The sequence below is a fragment of the Danio rerio genome, chromosome 24, assembly GCF_049306965.1.
Source record: "Danio rerio strain Tuebingen ecotype United States chromosome 24, GRCz12tu, whole genome shotgun sequence".
Taxonomy (NCBI): Eukaryota; Metazoa; Chordata; class Actinopteri; order Cypriniformes; family Danionidae; genus Danio; species Danio rerio.
In genome coordinates, this window is record NC_133199.1 from 36,287,595 (window position 1) to 36,305,757 (window position 18,163).

General features: G+C 35.6%; 1 protein-coding gene across 1 annotated transcript in view; it reads right to left on the reverse strand.

Moving 5' to 3' along the window:
- Window positions 1–18,163, reverse strand: part of cubn (cubilin (intrinsic factor-cobalamin receptor)) — a 116,017-nt gene that overhangs the window by 79,640 nt on the left and 18,214 nt on the right. Inside the window, exons 11-23 of the mRNA XM_021470374.3 lie at window positions 16,739–16,925; window positions 16,537–16,655; window positions 15,895–16,129; window positions 13,763–13,944; window positions 13,520–13,682; window positions 12,626–12,816; window positions 8,499–8,655; window positions 7,129–7,307; window positions 6,878–7,043; window positions 5,327–5,552; window positions 5,108–5,238; window positions 2,960–3,146; window positions 2,722–2,882 (exon numbers count right to left, since the gene is read on the reverse strand). Coding sequence (XP_021326049.2) covers window positions 2,722–2,882; window positions 2,960–3,146; window positions 5,108–5,238; window positions 5,327–5,552; window positions 6,878–7,043; window positions 7,129–7,307; window positions 8,499–8,655; window positions 12,626–12,816; window positions 13,520–13,682; window positions 13,763–13,944; window positions 15,895–16,129; window positions 16,537–16,655; window positions 16,739–16,925 — 2,284 coding nt within the window. The remainder of the gene's footprint in view (window positions 1–2,721; window positions 2,883–2,959; window positions 3,147–5,107; window positions 5,239–5,326; window positions 5,553–6,877; window positions 7,044–7,128; window positions 7,308–8,498; window positions 8,656–12,625; window positions 12,817–13,519; window positions 13,683–13,762; window positions 13,945–15,894; window positions 16,130–16,536; window positions 16,656–16,738; window positions 16,926–18,163) is intronic.

Genomic DNA, 18,163 nt, shown 5'->3' on the forward strand with positions numbered 1-18,163 from the left:
ATCTTCGTGGGGACTTCCCATGGAAAAATGAGTTTGATACTATACAAACTAGGACTGCACGATGTTGGAAAGATTTAACATTGCAATATTTTGTTTTGCTCCATTTTATATTCCGATATGAACACAATTTGGTCAGATAGCTTGAACAGATCTATTTGGGGGAAAAAAATCATTCATTTTGTCTGATTTAGGATTAGTCTGGAAGATTATGGGGATTGTTATTAGGAAGATAGAAGTGAAATATTTTACATCACAGTATTCAGGGACAGAAATTGAATAATCAAATAAAAAATAACACAGTATTGTCTTTATTTACTAAATAGTTCAATAAATACATCTTTATTAGATACAAATAGTACAATTTCATGTGCCTGAATGCTTGAAACTCTGGTGCCTGAATGCTTTAAGAACACATGCAAATGATAAACTTTCACTACATTTTGGTTAAACTCTTCCATGAATCTAAAACTCTTCAGGTTCTGAACTGTGGCTCCTTATAAACTATAATCTCAATTTATAAACTCAACATTGCACTTCCTGCAATGTGACTATTGTGGATGTGCACGTTACAATATCAATACTGAATTGACATGATGTGCAGCTCTAGTACAAACAGTATATTATATCCCTTTACTCCAACACTACCCCAAAGGCCGACCGTCACAGGGAACAATACACATTTTTACATTTTCAGAATTCATTATGTTTGATTTATGAGCTGTTTTTCATATGTTGACCAAAATAAATGTCCCCACAAGGTCAAAAATTACTGCCATTGCTATACTTGTATACATTTGGTCCCCACAATGAATACAAAGTATACAAACACAAATCAGTGTCCAGGCACTTGCACATTAAAAATAAGTATTCTGCTTTGCAACTGGATTCACTTATTATTTGTAAAATTATAAATATTTATAATTTAATATTTACAATAAAACGCACAACTTCAAAGAGTAAGTAAAGCAAAATGTGTTTATATATGCAATTAAAATGTATTAAAGTAAAGATTTAAAGTTAAAATCAAATATAATTACAGTATCCACTCCAGGGCCCCCCGAGGTAATTTGTGACTTCAACAATAAATTTAGTTCAGTCAGAAAATGTTCGCTATCTAGGAAGTGACATGCATCTGCTCAATACAACATAAGCTGCGATTGAAGGCTGCGCAGAGAGTGAGTCAAGTGACATGAAGCGAGTGGTGCAGGCAGCCGAAAACATTTGTATATTTGTATAGATATATTTGTATAAAAGGCCTTTTGTACAATGCACTGGTATGGTTAATAGGGATGCAATGATTAGCCGATTTCACTAAATATATAAATATATATATATATATATATATATATATATATATATATATATATATATATATATATATATATATATATATATATATATATAAATATATATATATATATATATATATATATATATATACATATATATATACATATATATATATATACATATATATATATATATATATATATATATATACATGTATATATATATATATATATATATATATATATATATATATATATATATATATATATATATATAAACATTAGACAAATACTCTTTTATTTATTCTTATTTTTATTAATTTATTCATTGTTCTGTCATTTATTTTCATTGTAAAATTATCACTCATGTCTAAATCCAATTTTTTAAAATTAATTTTTAAGTCCAAAGAAAGAAATGGTCTATTATTAGTTTTTTATTAATATTTTGTACTGTATAAGGTTACTGAGCAGCAAAACAACACTTTAAAATCTAAGCAGATTTTCTAAACTAGTAGTGTCTTGAATTTAATAAACGCACAATAATGATGATAACTGTGAAACCATGATTATTCTTCAGACTTTATAATCGTACAACCGAAATCTATAATTGTTGCATCCTTAATTGTTACGCAGTTCAAAACATAAAATATGAATGTGTCTGAATGTAGAAGAAGCCTGCTTAAGCAATACACTGATTTTGTTGTGCTTTGAAATACAACATTTGAATATGTTTGTAAAAAAGCCACAATGCACAATTCACTGATGTTATGTAGTTTAAAAATACAATATATTAACGTTTTAATGTAGAAAAAGCCAACGTGGGTGTCTTAAGTAGCAAAAATACAGCATATGTATGTACACTTATATGTTGTTGTGTCATCACTTACATTGCAAGTCATATCTCTTCGGCTCTTCATTTAGAATGCTTTTCATAAACTGGCCCCCATGACAAACTAATTGAATAGCCCTGATAGCCCGGAACTACACAATACACAATACACACACACACACACACACACACACACACACACACACACACACACACACACACACACACACAATACACACACACACACACACGCGCGCACACGCAGTAGTCAAAATTAGAAGTGGATCAAAACCTTTCATCAAAATTATCCTAAAACTATTGAATAACACCCATTCTTGTTTTAGGACAATTTTGAAACACTTTTTTGATCCACTTCAAATGTTGATTATTTCATATATTAATTATAAAACAAATTATTATTTAATTTAATTATACTTCTTAAATTAATTATAATTAAAAAAAATTATTTTTATTATTTGGAATATTTCAAACCCCACAAAGGCTAGTCATTTAAAAATATTTAAATAAATAAAAAAACATTGTAGCCTGGCTTATTGGTGTGTTGCCAAATATGAATCTGATGAAAACAAAGCACACATGTACCTGTCTGTGTGCCATCCCAGTGGGCTTGGAACCCTTTATATGTGAGTGAGTGGTCCGATCTGAACTTCATCCACAGCCGATTGCTATGGGACACTATTATAGGTGGAGCGTTAGTTCCGCAATATCGACCAATCAGAGGTGACGTTTCATAGCCTCCATCTCTACAAAAGAACGGAAGAAGGGTTTAAAATCAAAACAAAACCTACCAAATGACTGTAGAGGCAGGAAAGCTCCTCACCTGATCTCCAAATAATCAAAACCACAGGAACTGAACCCTTCCAGTTGAAAATCAGTGAAGTTGAGCATGATCTGCATGTTGACTTCCACTATGATCCTGTAGACACACTCTCGATTGGTAGGGTAATTATCGGGGTAGTTTGGCGAGCTCAACTCCCCGGTGGATGTTCTAAACACCTTACTGCAATCTGCATGGATAATGTACAGAAAAATGAAATAGAATAACTAGATGTGATGCTAAAATAATACACATTTTATTCCTTTGGATGTCTCTACATACAGCAGAATGATAATTAAGCTGACTTGACTTTCTAAAAAACCTCAAGATTTACTATGAGGCCTGATATGGCAAGCAGATTTAACATTTAGTTCTTATAACTTACTAGTATGTAATTTTATGCTACTAGTATTTATGTTATTTATTTATTTATTTTATTATTAATTTTATACTTATTTTTTCAGGGTTTTCACCTTTAATGGATAGGAGAGCAGAGATTATTGACAGGAAAGTGTGGGGAGCAGAAAGAGGGGAAGGATCGGCATAGGAACTTGGAATCGAAATCAGGTTGTGAGCACTGAAGTACATGTGTCAATGCACTAACCACTACGCCATTGGTGTTGACTGCTGCTAGTCATTTTTGTATTCACAAATATCTAATAGTATAATAGTACACATTAGGTACCATTTCTTATTTATTCAATGCTAGTACTTATTCATTACATACTTAATGTTAGTTAAACATTTACAAGTGTTTTAAGTACTAAAATATAAACAATAAGTACTAGTAGCAATGAATCTGATACTAGTACATTTTATGGAGTAAATGCCAGTGTAGCTTACCATAAATGAGTAAATCTAAGTACACGCATAAAAAAAACAAACAAACATAAAAACATTTTTAAAAAGATTCATATTATATTATGCCAAGCTTTAATTTAATTTTAAAATGCACTTATATCTATTTTACCACATGATTTTTTTATTGAACTCTACTGTTGCCATTTTGAATAGTTATAATATACAGTAAGTATAAATAATAAGATAAATATATAATAAAATTAATAGAAATGTGACATAAAATAAATAAAAGCAGTTTTGAATAGTAAGATATCACCAATAATGCAAGCAAGTGGAGTAATTGAATGGACTAAAAATCTAATAGTTTCAACAAATAAGTGCTAGTTATCTACTGAATACGTATTAGTAATACTTCAAAATACCAACAGAATTCATAGTCGGAATTGAAACGTTAATACCTGAATGACAGATCCCAATAGAAAACAGAAAAAAATTCACATGCCATTAATAACAACAGAAAAGTAACTAGTTAATAAATGGATAAATGAACCAACAAATAAATAAACAAATAAACAAACTAAATAAATAAATAGAGTAACGTGTTGCTACTGAAATTAGTGCTAACATTTAACAAACAAATAAATAAATGAATGAATAAATAAATGAACCAACAAATAAACAAAAACTAAATAAAAAAATAAATAAAAAATAACTTTTTGCTACAGAAATTAGTAGTAACATTCAACAAACAAATAAACAAAAAATAAATGAATGAATGAAACAAAAAACAAATAAACAAACAAAATAAATAAATAAATAACTTGTTGCTACTGAAATTAGTACTAACTTTCATTAAACAAAACAATAAATAAATAAACAAATGAAGGAATAAATAAATAAATGAACCAACAAACAAATAAACAAAGAAAATAAATAAATAAATGAATAAAACAACAAACAAATAAACAAACAAAATAAATAAATAAATAACTTGTTTCTACTGAAATTAGTACTAACATTCATCAAACAAAACAATAAATAAACAAACAAATGAAGGAATAAATAAATAAATGAACCAACAAACAAATAAACAAACAAAATAAATAAATAAATAAATAAATAAACAAAATAATTAAATAAATAAATAAAATAAAATAAATAAATAAAAGTAGTATTCTAAAGAATAAGTGCTAAACCATATTAGAATTGATAACAGTAGCATATAAAAATATTAGGAATTAGATCTCAGTATGTTTCACGGATTAAATGTTAAAATAGCTTGCCATGGTCAGTTTTTTTTTTGCTTTTCAAATTGGATTTTCATAAGCAGTTCCTGCAATAAAATTATACCTGTGGTGGCATTGATGGAGATATAGTCGGCGGAAAAGCCTTCAGCAGACAGACTGGAGTCAGAGACCAGCAGAACAGTCATCAGACTATCAGTGCTGGTTAAAGAAGGAGGAACTGATCGCCCACAGAACCTGAGCACAAAAACAACCAACACATTCATTTACACATCTTCAATTAAGTCATGATTGTGGACTAAACTGTCATGGAGGCTGTGTTTACCTGCCCAGAAGAGTGCCGGTCAGTGCTGTGCCGTTATCATAGACATCCACATAGTCGTATGCGCAGTTGGTGTGAAACTCCATGTTGAAGTAGGAGAATGACAGACGGATGAGGTGTCCGGGTGGAACAGAGATGTACCAGGTGCAGTTTGCTCCATGAGGATATTCAGTGGGGTGTCCTGGACTGGTAAATGAGCCTGTTGGTTCTGTGAGAGTTTCACCACAACCTGCAAAAGGGAACACATGGCATGAAATAAGCTTTCTGTTGGGATCCAAACCTACACTTACCGGCCATTTTATTAGGTACACCTGTCCAACTGCTTGTTAACGCAAATTTTCTAATTAGCCAATCACATGGCAGCAGCTCAATGCATTTAGGCATGTAGACATGGTCAAAACAATCTGCTGCACTTCAAATAGAGCATTAGAAAGAAGATTTAGGTGACGTTGAACGTGGCATGGTTGATGATGCCAGACAGGCTGGTCTGAGTATTTCAGAAACTGCTGATCTACTGGGATTTTCAAGCACAACCATCTCTAGGGTTTACAGAGAAAGGTCTGAAAAAGAGAAAATATCCAGTGAACGGAAGTTCTGTGCGCAAATGCCTTGTTAATGCCAAGTGTCAGAGGAGAATGGCCAGACTGGTTCAAGCAAATAGAAAGGCAACAGTAATTCAAATAACCAAACTTACAACTGAGAAGAGCATCTCTGAACAAACAACACGTCCAACCTTAAGGTAGATGAGCTACAGCAGCAGAAAACCACACCGGGTGCCACTCCTGTCAGCTAAGAACAGGAAACCGAGGCTACAATTCACACAGGCTCACCAAAATTAGACAAGAGAAGATTGGAAAAACATTGCCTGGTCTCATGAGTCTTGATTTCTGCTGCAACATTTGGATTGTAGGGTCAGAATTTGACATCAATAACATGGAAGCATGGATTTATCCTGCTTTGTGTCAACCGTTCATGCTGGTGGTGGTGGTCTTATAGCATGAATCATCTCAGACTAGTTTATTGAACATGATAATGAGTACACTGTACTCAAATGGACTCCATAGTAACCAGATTTGAATTCACACCTCTGGGATGTGGAGGAATGAGAGATTTACATCATGGATGTGCAAATCTGCAGCAACTGTGTGATGCTATCATGTTAATATGGATCAACATCTCTGAGGAATATTTATAGTACCTTATTGAATCCAAGCCACAAAGGATTAAGGCAGTTCTGAAGGCAAAAGGAGGCCCAAACCAGTACTGGTGAGGTGTACCTAATAAAGTGACCAGTGAGTCTATGTGTCTATATATTTATATACTGTAATAAAGGTAAATATTTATTTCGGTTGCTCAGATAGACAACCGACTACTTTTTAAAAATATACAGCTAATAAAATAAACAAATATCCCATAATACCAACAACAGTGACCTTATTTCTAGGTTGAATGTCTGGCAACCAATATTTTAGTTTGTAGACTGCTCTCTACAAAGAATATACAATATATGTACAAATAGACAATCTACAGTATATTTAGGGGAGAAAACAATACCTTGCTCTGCAGAACCAAACTCAGCAGTGAAACCGTGATTGGAGACTGATGCATCTGTTTTAAACTGGATAAACATGGATTTCTGGGTGGACTCCAGCATCGGGGGCATCTCAACTCCACAATATCGACCAATTAGAGGCGAGCTAGAGCTGGGACCGTCCCTTACCTAAGAGAGCCCGAGATTAAATCTTCAGAAGAGATGTAAACTCCAGTCTGTCAGTAATTTCTAATGCACAATTCTAATGTTGTACCTCCACATGATCGAAGGCGCATGTGCTGCTTCCCTCGACATCGAAGGTCAGGAAGTTGAGAGTGACAACATAACCCTCGGGTTGGTTTATGACCCACTCACACACCTTGTTGTGTGGATACGGGTCAGGATGAAAGGGAGTGCGGATCTGACCAGTTCCGGACAGGGTTCCTCCACAAGCTGGAAAAAAAATAAGATGAAGTCTGAGATCAAATCTAGACGGAACATGTGTAATAACTATACCTAATTATGTACACTAATTAAAGGTAAATCACGAGAACTTTAAGAATATTTTTCATATTTCATATCCAGTTCATATCCAGAGCTGCAAAAAGCATGCTGCCAACAATAGCTTACTGAAATAGAGAATAACTCTTACTGACTAGTGTAGAGGTCTGCATTCCCGCGGGAGTCACGTGACCCGACCAGATTTCTTGCGGCCCGAGAATAACTTTCCAAATAAAGCGCAGGAACGGTCAGTAACTGGTGTAATTTGAACGGGAGCGGACGGTCTAACAATATCGCTCCCGACTCCCGAGCGAGCAAGCACGCGTATGTGTGTGAATGAGAGAGCATGATGCTGTTTAGCTTGTTTGTTGCTGTCTATGTGTGTGTGTATGTGTGTGAATGTGTTTGTGTATGTGCGTGTATGTGTGTGTGATTAAGAGAGCGCGTGATGCTGTCTGTGTGTGTGTCACTTGCGTGGTGCTGTGTGTCTGTGTGTGTGTTTATGCAGACAGCTTGTTATAGGCTGTCTGGACTCTGTATAGCTGGGTGGTTTTCGGTTTTGTCGCCATTAGCCCCCTCCGTTAGCGGGAAAGGGCGCGGCGGGTAGAAAACGGGGCGGGTCGGGCAGCAGGACACCTAATGCTGAATATAAGCAGGAACGGTCAGTTCAGATTAAAACCTGGCAGGAGTGGGATACAAAATTTAGTCCAGCGCAGATCTCTTATCTAGTGTGCTCTGAAGCAGTGACAAGATTCGCGTTTAGAAGACATAAAACTAATAAAAACATACAAAGCTTGCAGTTTGTCACTTACGGGTAAAAAAAAATTAAAGTTTTTTTTTTTTTTCACATCGCCACATACTTCAGTTTCTCATCAAATCTTGACCGATCAAATGCTCTCTAGTGTCTGACATGCCCCGCCTCCTTCAAGACGTTTCTCATTTGCTTTTCTTTTGATGAGCTTGAGCTCAACCACTCTCTCTGGAAGAGCAATGATAAAAACGCTGTTTTTTTAATAGGAGAATAGCTACTCTATGCCCCACCCTTTCTTCATTTTCAGTTGAGATTATTTCAAACATGGAACAAAAAATGCAGATTTCAACCCACTTTACAGGACCTTTAAAGAGGAAGATTTAATGTCTCACCAAGTTCATACATGGCCCTGAAGCCAGCACGGGACACGGAGCTGTCCGACTGGAAACGGATCCAGAGCCCATTCGTGGTGGACAATATCGGTGCTGGCAGGGTGTTTCCACAGTACTTCCCAATCAGTGGGTCTGTCTCACCCGTCCCGTCTCGGACCTGACAGATTTAAAAGCTTATGGTTTAAGATCAACATGCTACTTAGGCTGCTTTTACACTGCAGAAGATGATGGTGAATCCGATGTTCTTTAAAAACTGATGTCTGCATTTACACTGCAGACACAATGCCAAGAAAAAAAAGAGCGGGTGCTGACTAACAGCTATGATATTAAAAGAGTGCCATTTTCTCCATTCTCTTTTTAATCTGTATGCAGGGTTTCTTTTCTTTATTTTCTTTTTAACAAGTTGTTCTGCTACAATTTATGACAGAAAAGTTCTGATCTGGCCATCTGCTATTGATCTAGGCTTTTTTAAACCAGTAGGCATGTTAGCGTCTGGTCCATGGCATGATTTATTCATGTGATGTATGCAGTAGTCGTATATCAGTTTATATTGTTAATATGGCTGATGTTGAGCTCGTGTCCTCTCTCTGCCTCTCTCTAAATCAGGGGTGCCCAAACATTGTTGTATGAAGGGCATCATCAAAAGCCATGGGCTGAAATTTAAAGTTGCCATAGGTAATTTCCTAATTTATTTTTGTAATGTTTAAAAATAAATTGGAAACATTTCTTTAAATCATATTAACTAATGTAGTATCATTTTCAATGATAATTTATTACAATAAAATAACATTAACAATTTATAACACAGTGGAGTTCAATGCTGAATACACAAGTCGAGCAGAATCTGTGTCTCTGCATTGTCATCTATCCGTCAGGTGACAGTACGCACATTAAAAAAATGATTTATTTACAACATTTAATTAGCATAGCATTTCATTTCAGTTAACTTATACATTAAATCAGGAATTTCAGTCCCTAAACCATCCTCATAATTCTCCCTCTCTTCTCAGATGGGATGGTGGGCCAAATCAAAGGTTATCATGGGCCAACTTTGGGCATCTCTTGAGCATTAACTTGTGCAACATGACAATATAAAAATCTTTATTTTATATTTATGTATATTAAATTTAAGGTTTGGGACTGAAGTCTGTTCTGAAATGAAAGCATCAGATTTAATGCCATTCGCATATGCTTTAATGACGTTCGACGTGAAAATCTGGTCTACCTGATCTACTACTTACACTGCAGATGGGAAGACATGTATATGATTCGTGTACATTTGGATACATTTCCACATATGAACAAAGCCAGAATCTGATTTAAGTAAATCAGAATCCATGTGATTTTTACTTGCTTACACGTACATGGGCCATATCTAGTGTCAAAGTCTGGTGTCTTGTGTTTATGTCATGTGACTTCCCCATGTGCTGTCCTTCATGTGCTTTATGTTTGCGTCATGTGATCCATTTTTCCGCTGTTTGTTAATGTTCATGAGTTTCACCTGTGTTCCTCCCCTGTTGGTTATTAGTTCAATCATGTACCTTGTATTTATACCCCTGAGTTTGTTTAGGCCCTTGTGCGGTCTTGAATTGTCAACACCCTATGTCTTTCCTGAGTCTCCAGCTTTTCCATTGCCCTGAAAGTAAGTGTTAATAAATAATTCTGTGTATTTTAACAATTCCTGAGTTGGTGGAGAGAAAGATCGTAATATCTAGGGCCAGATAGACATTTTTTGCCGTTTCTGCTGGGAATTTTGTAATCTGTGGATTTATGCAGAATGATTTTAAGAGTATCGCAATTAAAACTTAATATATGAAATAAAAATTTATACCTTAACTTTTATTAAATATTTACAATGCAAATCCAAGTAGATCCACTTATTTGGTAAACAAAGTAAGTCTCTCATATAATATATCTACTAAAAGACAGAATATATTACTTTAGAAACTGTATTGTAAATAAATCATATGAACATTATCATATTAGTCAGTAATATTACTAAAATTAATTTAAATAATTAATTTAAATAAATATAAATTTAAATAGACTCACTGTGTTTACGTAGGCATCAGTAATCGAATTATTTTCCTTAATCTGAATAAGACAATCATATAATGAAGGTGTTTACATGAGTTGCTTTTAGAATGTTGCTTTCATGTTCCTTTTTACATGTTACAGCACATAATTCAATTAACGTCACTGTCTTCACGCCATCCACATTTCATCTGGAGTTTCATGTAATTTCAGGTGTTTCATTTTTAATTTATTGACTTTAATTGCAGTTCGGCAGTTTTTACTTTCATTCGGGAACATTTCATGCATGCTCCCATGACAAACGAGATATGGGATGCGAGTATGAACTGCTGGAAGAGTGTTGTTTTAATGGAAATTAATACCACACACACACCATATCGGAAAAAAAAACTCACATTGTGCAATGCAGGTGTCTGTGGTCCTTCACTGACTCGGTAGGTGCAGAGAATAGTGTCAAACAGCCATGTAAGGAATAGACCAATTCGAGTCCAAAAATAGAAAGCGTAACTTTTACCATACACCACACACTGCTTTAATACCGACTGCAGACGTCTTTGGCTAAATGGGAGCTGAATAAAGTGAGGAGCTAATTAGAAATGCTAGACTCTGCAGTTCTCATGTCATATCAGGTAAGCTCACGCTATGATGAATCATACACATCACTCGTTTTTGATTGCAGAAATGATTTCAGCAAAAACAGTTATATGTGGTTAATTAAACTGCTGACACTTAATGCTAAGAATGAAACGTGAAAGTTACGTTTATTAAGGTAAACTTAGTTTTATATTTACACATTCATTCAGTGACAACTTGTGACACACTCCCTAAGTGCGTTACCACGGCACTTTGAATATTCGGTCTGAAATAACCTGCAAGTGTGACTTGAAAACAGCATTAACTGTTTATTTGACTGTGAACAATGTTGTACTTTGATAGTCATGGGCTGCTGTTAATATGATTTCGCTATTTAGAGTTTGCAAATAATATTTTTATGAAATTATATTATTAAGGATAAAAGTCTGAATGTGCGAATATAAAACCAACTTTACCTCTATGTGTAAGTTCACATACCCTGCCATACAGGTGCAGTTCACTGTCAGAATGCAGTTATTTTGCGTGTTGGTGATTAATTACCCAGGCCTTGCATAACGTTAGCTCCGTCTTGTTTCCTTGTCTTTGGCTAGGCGGAATCTCGGTGTTTAGCTCTTGAATCTGGTCATCATGAAGCAATATTTATTGCACATGACCTCAAAGAACAACATTGTTGGCATCCAAAGACTTGTAGACCTTTAACTTCTCTGTTGTAAAATCACTCGGAGCTTCATTGAGATTGTATATTTCGGGCTGGATGCTTGGTCACTTCATCTTATCCAATATTTATTGGGTGGGTACTATCGCAAATGGAGCTGTCAGATGAACGTCGCTCACTTTAACGTTAATTTTGCTGAATCACTGTGCTTGTCACTGGGTGACGAGCTGTTATAATATGCTGTAAGCATTATGTAAATAATATATATAATATGTAATCAAAATATCTTATTTCTAAGACAACAACAAACTCTGCACCGCATCTGATGTCATTCCCTCGCTGTAAATGCTAGGGCTCCTGATTGCTTTCTGTCACCTCCCTGCGCGCATCATGAATGTTTACAAACATGGTAATTGGTCTATATACTGTCGCAAAATATGGCGAAAATCCTACACGACGGTAATAGTTTGATTGTGATGTTTACATGTCTGTACTGCACTTCAATAACGCGACTAAAATCGGCATTCTCCACATGTCTTAATTCTGTTTAGTTTGATTATGACCTTAATCTGATTAAATTAATAAAAAATGGCTGTTACATGGTAGACTTTTAATTAGAGTATTGTCTTAATCGTATTAAAATCGAATTATTGGTGTCCATGTAAACATACTCAATAATGGGCTAAAAATGTGCAGATTTTGTCATGTTCAGATTCTGTGTAGACCTAGCCATGCCTGATCTATGCCACATAGGAGATAAACAATCGGAATTGTGTCACTTGAACCATGCAGTGTAAATGCAGACTCTGATGTCTCCTCATTCCTTTAATTACACAAACCGTACCTCCACAAAGTCAAAAAGACAGCCGGTATGAGTCTCCAGGTCCATGTGGGTGAAGTTGAGAGCCACCTGTTCACTGCGTGGCATTCTGATGATATAAATGCACTGTCTGTTGTGAGCATAGTTATTAGGCCAGTTAGGAGAGATGATGATGCCCTCGGTCTCTGTAAAGACGCCCCCGCAGCCCGGATCAGCTGATGGCAAACAGAGGAAATTACATTACACTCGATTACTTTGCCCAATTGAACCCAGCATCATGTTCCACTTTGAGTTTATAACACTTACAATGTGACTTTTAACAACTGTATAACACAAATAAACTGCTTTATAAGCATTTAAAAAGGACAATATCGCACTTTGGAAGCAATGATCCACAATTCAGTGCAACTACTGCTAATGCATTACATTTACAGCACATATTTCACATTTTACAAGCAATTTAAAAGCACTGGCTGCAAACAGGAAATCTTTATCATCAAGTTCAGAAAAGCATTAAGCCATATTAAAGTTCAGACTAGGGCTGCACGATTCTGGCTAAAAGAGAATCACAATTTGTTTTGCTTAAAATCAAAACCACAATTTTCTCACAATTTTGAAGATTAAAAATAAAAGTTAACATGAGTAAGCTATTATTTTTGTATATTCTCAAACATCTTTGTCCAGCACTAATTAAAACAAAAGAACGAATTAATTCAAATTATATTTTACAATATGACACTTCTTATATTTTAAATCAAATAATTGCATCCTTGGTTAGGCATGAGAGATTATTAAAGAGGAATAAAACATGATATATTAAAAAAATGTGACTTTTGATTGGTGTACAGCTGTATTATCTTTCCTATTCGGTCTTACGATACCCCATTCTCTTAAATTTACAGCATAAATTGCACTTACATGGTGAAGTAGTGTACGTGATGTGAAATCCACGATCGCTGATGCTGAAATCTGAGTGAAAGTGGATCCAGGCCGAAGGTCCCGTGGTCTGTAGAGGTGGTGGTGATGCTGTACTGCAGTATTTTCCCAGAAGAGAGTCTTCAGGGAGCAGTCCATCTCTGATCTACAAAATTAAGCCAGAAACTGAAGCACATCAACACAAAAAACACTTCAAAATTTTATGTGGATACAAGCCTTGTGTACCTCCAGGAAGTCAAAGTTACAGTTATCGTGATGCTCCAGGCTAAGAGTGCCAAAAGCGAATGTGATGAGCAGACCGGGGTTCACATTCACCGTCCAATAACAGTCCCGGTTTGGTGGATAGTTACCTGGGTAACCGGGAGACTTGATGTCCCCGTATGTGTTGGTCAACTGTCCTCCACACACTGAAAGAGAAGCAGAATAAGTGTGAATTAAATAATTTTGTGTTCACACTGATATGTGTATATATATATATATATATATATATATATATATATATATATATATATATATATATATATATATATATATATATATTTACCTATAAGATACTAGTTAATTAGTTGAAGTTATTAGTAACTGATAAAGTTATAGTAACTAACAAACTTTTCTGATTTTGTCTGTAATACAATAATGTGCACCTTTTGAAAAGCTAATTGGAAACAATAACTAATGTGGAAAGTGCTATACAAATGAATTTCAATTTAACTGAATTATTTATATAACTCATAGTCCCACTAAACATTATAAAAATAAATTTTTTATTTATTTATTTGTTTATTTATTTATTTATTTATTTCACAGTTGTGATGTTAAAACGTACTAAGTTGCATTTGCAGCTTTGAGTATTTTTTATTACATTTGTGTCATGTTAAATTATCAAAAACTGAAGACTTTTGCAACAAATATATAGTCATATTATCATCTCAAGATGAATGTACATTGTTTACTTTTGCTGTATGAGGTGAAAAAGCATTTTTATGTTTCCACTTCTTACTTAAATCCACTTAAATCCACAGTAATGAACCATTTCAGTCACAGGTAACACATGTATACTTCAATAAGTAAATCCGCGGTCACACTGGACTTTTCTGCCCAAAGACTTTTAATCATACGCACACGAATGCATCAGACCGGAAACGCAAGCTCATTTGACAAGTTTCGCAGTTTGTTGCGGAGCAAAGTCTAAGCTTGGTGAACTCTGACCAGCAAAATCGCATTAAATGACTGTGTAAGACTGATCAAAGATCAAAACATGATCTCTCTGGACAGAAATGTAAAATATGGACCAATTACTCGCTTTTTAAATGTCTAATCATCGTTTAATCCCGCCCCTTTTTGCAGCGCCGTACAACAGAATTTTGCATGCTCAAACTGTAGTGTGACTGTGGCATAATTTTGAGAGGAGCATGTGATATGATTGATCGCAGCTGGTCTCTCATCTGTAATCATCAATAATCCAATCAGATTGATCCAAGCCTACAATAAATAGGCAGATTTCGCCCTACTACATTTGTTTTGGAAGAATCCCCCCTTCCATCCCATCTCCTCCTTTTACTCCTTTACCAAGGGGAACTCTCGAGACCTACCTGACCTCAGACACCTTTATATGCTTATTGACCAGGGGGGGAGCCCTGGGCTCAATTATCTTCGTGCTCAGGGTTCTCTACAGGGACATCATGCCAAACCTGCTAATAGCGTCAATCAATATCTAAGAGTGAATTCTTAAAACTGACAGAAAGCATGGGTTTAAGGGATAATTTATTAATTTACACATCCTCAAGTGGATCTTTCTTCTGTCGAACACAAACCAAGATATTCTGAAGAATGTTGGGAACAAGCAGCCATTAACATCCATATTAAATTCAATGGAAGTCAATGGCTATTTTTTTACATTCTTCAGTATTTGTTCTTTTGTGTTCAACAGAAGAAACTCAAATAGGTTTGAAACAAGTGGAGGGCGAGTAAATGATGACAGAATTGTAATTTTTAAGTGAACTATCCCTTTAATGCATTTATATGCTAGGAAAAAGTCACAGTAAAAAGGATAAATCTAGCCATGCCATTTGCTTTATGCTTATTCTGTTCATGACCTTGCCCAGATTAACATGAGCACATGTATCGCCATCTTATTATGTATGATTGGGTTAAAATTGGGTTAAAAAATCTGCTTGGTTTAAAATTATCTTGATAAACGGGGAATATTTCTAAATTCCCGTGACCCACAATGCTATCAAGCAGGTAACTATAAAAATGTATATTATAAATAAAAAAGCTGCTTGGTTTGAAAGCGACTTCTGTGTAAGCTGTGGTTCGTCCATCACTTGAATATTAATATCACATTCATCATTTACCTGGTGCTTGCGATTGCCAGGCCACAGTGAAGCCGCCAGCACTGACTGAATGATCGGAGCGAAACCAGAAGTACAGAGAATTGTGGGAGCTGAAGAGTTCGGCTGGTGCGGCGCTGCCACAGTATTTTCCAATCACAAAAGCCGAAGCGCTTTCGCCATCATGGACTTGCAGGAAATCAAAGTTGCAGGAGGCGCTGTTCTCAATGTCGAAAAAAGGGAAGGTGATCCGGAGAATCTGGAAAGAACAATAGATTTTTGAACACAAAAAAGACAAATCGCATTGATTTATATTGTACTCACTGGCCACTTTATTAGGTATAGCTTGCAGTAAGAGGCTATTTAACTTGGTGTTGGCTTTCTATTAGCTAAACAAGGCTGGCTTTTCTCTTCTAGCAAGTTTTTTTTGCTTAATTTCTATATTATTGACTTTAAAATGGTAAAAAAAATAAAATAAAAACTGCTTTTACTCTAGCTTAAATAAAACAAATAAGACTTACTGTAAAAGAAAAAATTGGATTGAAAATACTTCGAAAGTTTACATGCTCTGTTAAATATCATTTGGGAAATATTTAAAAAAGAGAAACAAAATTCACAGGAATCATTTTGATTCGACTGTATGTATGTTAAATAATTGATCTTTACCTGGTTTGGGTCAGTTCTGATGACCCAGGCACAGCTGACCTGGTGATCATAATCACCGGTTCCTGGATTATTAGGGTAGCTGAAGGTGCCGGCTGGACTTTCTAGAATTCCTCCACACTCTGAAGCACATCATAGATCATGAAGTTACTAGTGTAAAAAAAACATAAGCTATCACATACCGACATGTGCAGCGAACACACACCTTGCTGTGGAGTCTGGCACTGCGGGCCGGTCCACTGTGCTGTGCAGGTACAGGTGTAGCCATTGATGCCATCAGTGCAGGTTCCTCCATTCTGGCAGGGATTGCTGGAGCATTCGTTCATGTTCTGATCGCAGTTCTGACCTGCCCAGCCTGGATCACAGTGGCAGACATAACCAGTGGCTGTATTCTAAATAGAAATTGTGGAGAAAACACAACTTTTAAAAAATATTTACAAACAAGACACTGGGTTATAGCATGAGTGGAGTCATTGCATACCTGATGAATCTCTATTGGAAGACAGATTGCTCAATACCAGATATGTATCTACAAAGGGTTTAACTTCCTCTATATACAGTAATCTGAATATCTATATACAGTAATCTCTATATACAGTAATCTGAATATCTATATACAGTAATCTCTATATACAGTAATCTGAATATCAATCTGCATATTAAAGTGAAAATGAGAATCAGATTTGGAGTGTTCTTATACTGATAGGGAATGGAGTACTTGTAGAAGCAACACAAACTGGCTATTTTATTTTATTTAATATCTTGCATAGAACATATTACATCCCCTAAATACTAAACAAACTTAGGGTGCTCTCACATCTAGGCTTTTGTTTCTGAACCTGTCTCTTTTGCCCAGTTAGCGCGGTTCGTTTGGCATATGTGAATTCACCAATCGCTCTCGGATCCGTGCCAAAACAATCGCTTCAAGATGAGGTGACTTGGCTCGATTGAAACTAACTCTACATTGATTGTAGTGAGAAAGCGATACGATCCGAGCCCGGTTATATCACAGTGTTTTTTGGATATAATAGGCATACATGAAGAGAGAAATATGAGTAGGGCGGGAGGTCATTCAACAGACATCCCGAGTCTACCACAAATGCACAGAGACACCCCGATGCCAAGTAATCACGCGTCTCTCTCCCGGGCCTCAAATATGTTGCGCACCCTTCTCACCGCATCCCTTCTCGCTCTTCAGACACGTCGCACGCACCTTGTCAAACACCACCAAAGCATAACCCCCCCCTGACAGCTAAGCAGGACTCTGCAAAATAAACCGTGAAACTCTGACAAATGTGAGGAGAGTTTACTCACACGTGACTTGTTTTAGCTCTTTTGGTCCGATTAGAAACTTTGCAGTGTGAAAGCGAACCGCACCAAGAGCAAAGAGCAACAATGTAACAATTTGAATCCTTGTTTGGGAACAACTGAATCGATTCGCAGGTGTGAAAGCACCCTTAGTCTCTCTGCCATGTAAAAAAGGTGTCAAATATCTACTGGGACACTTCTTCATATGCTGTAGAGCTAACCAGTTTTGAAGACTTTCTGGATGTATGTCATTACAACAACTTCTGAAATATCTAATTGATGCAGATCCTAAAATTTGGATATTCTGTGATATCAGTTCATT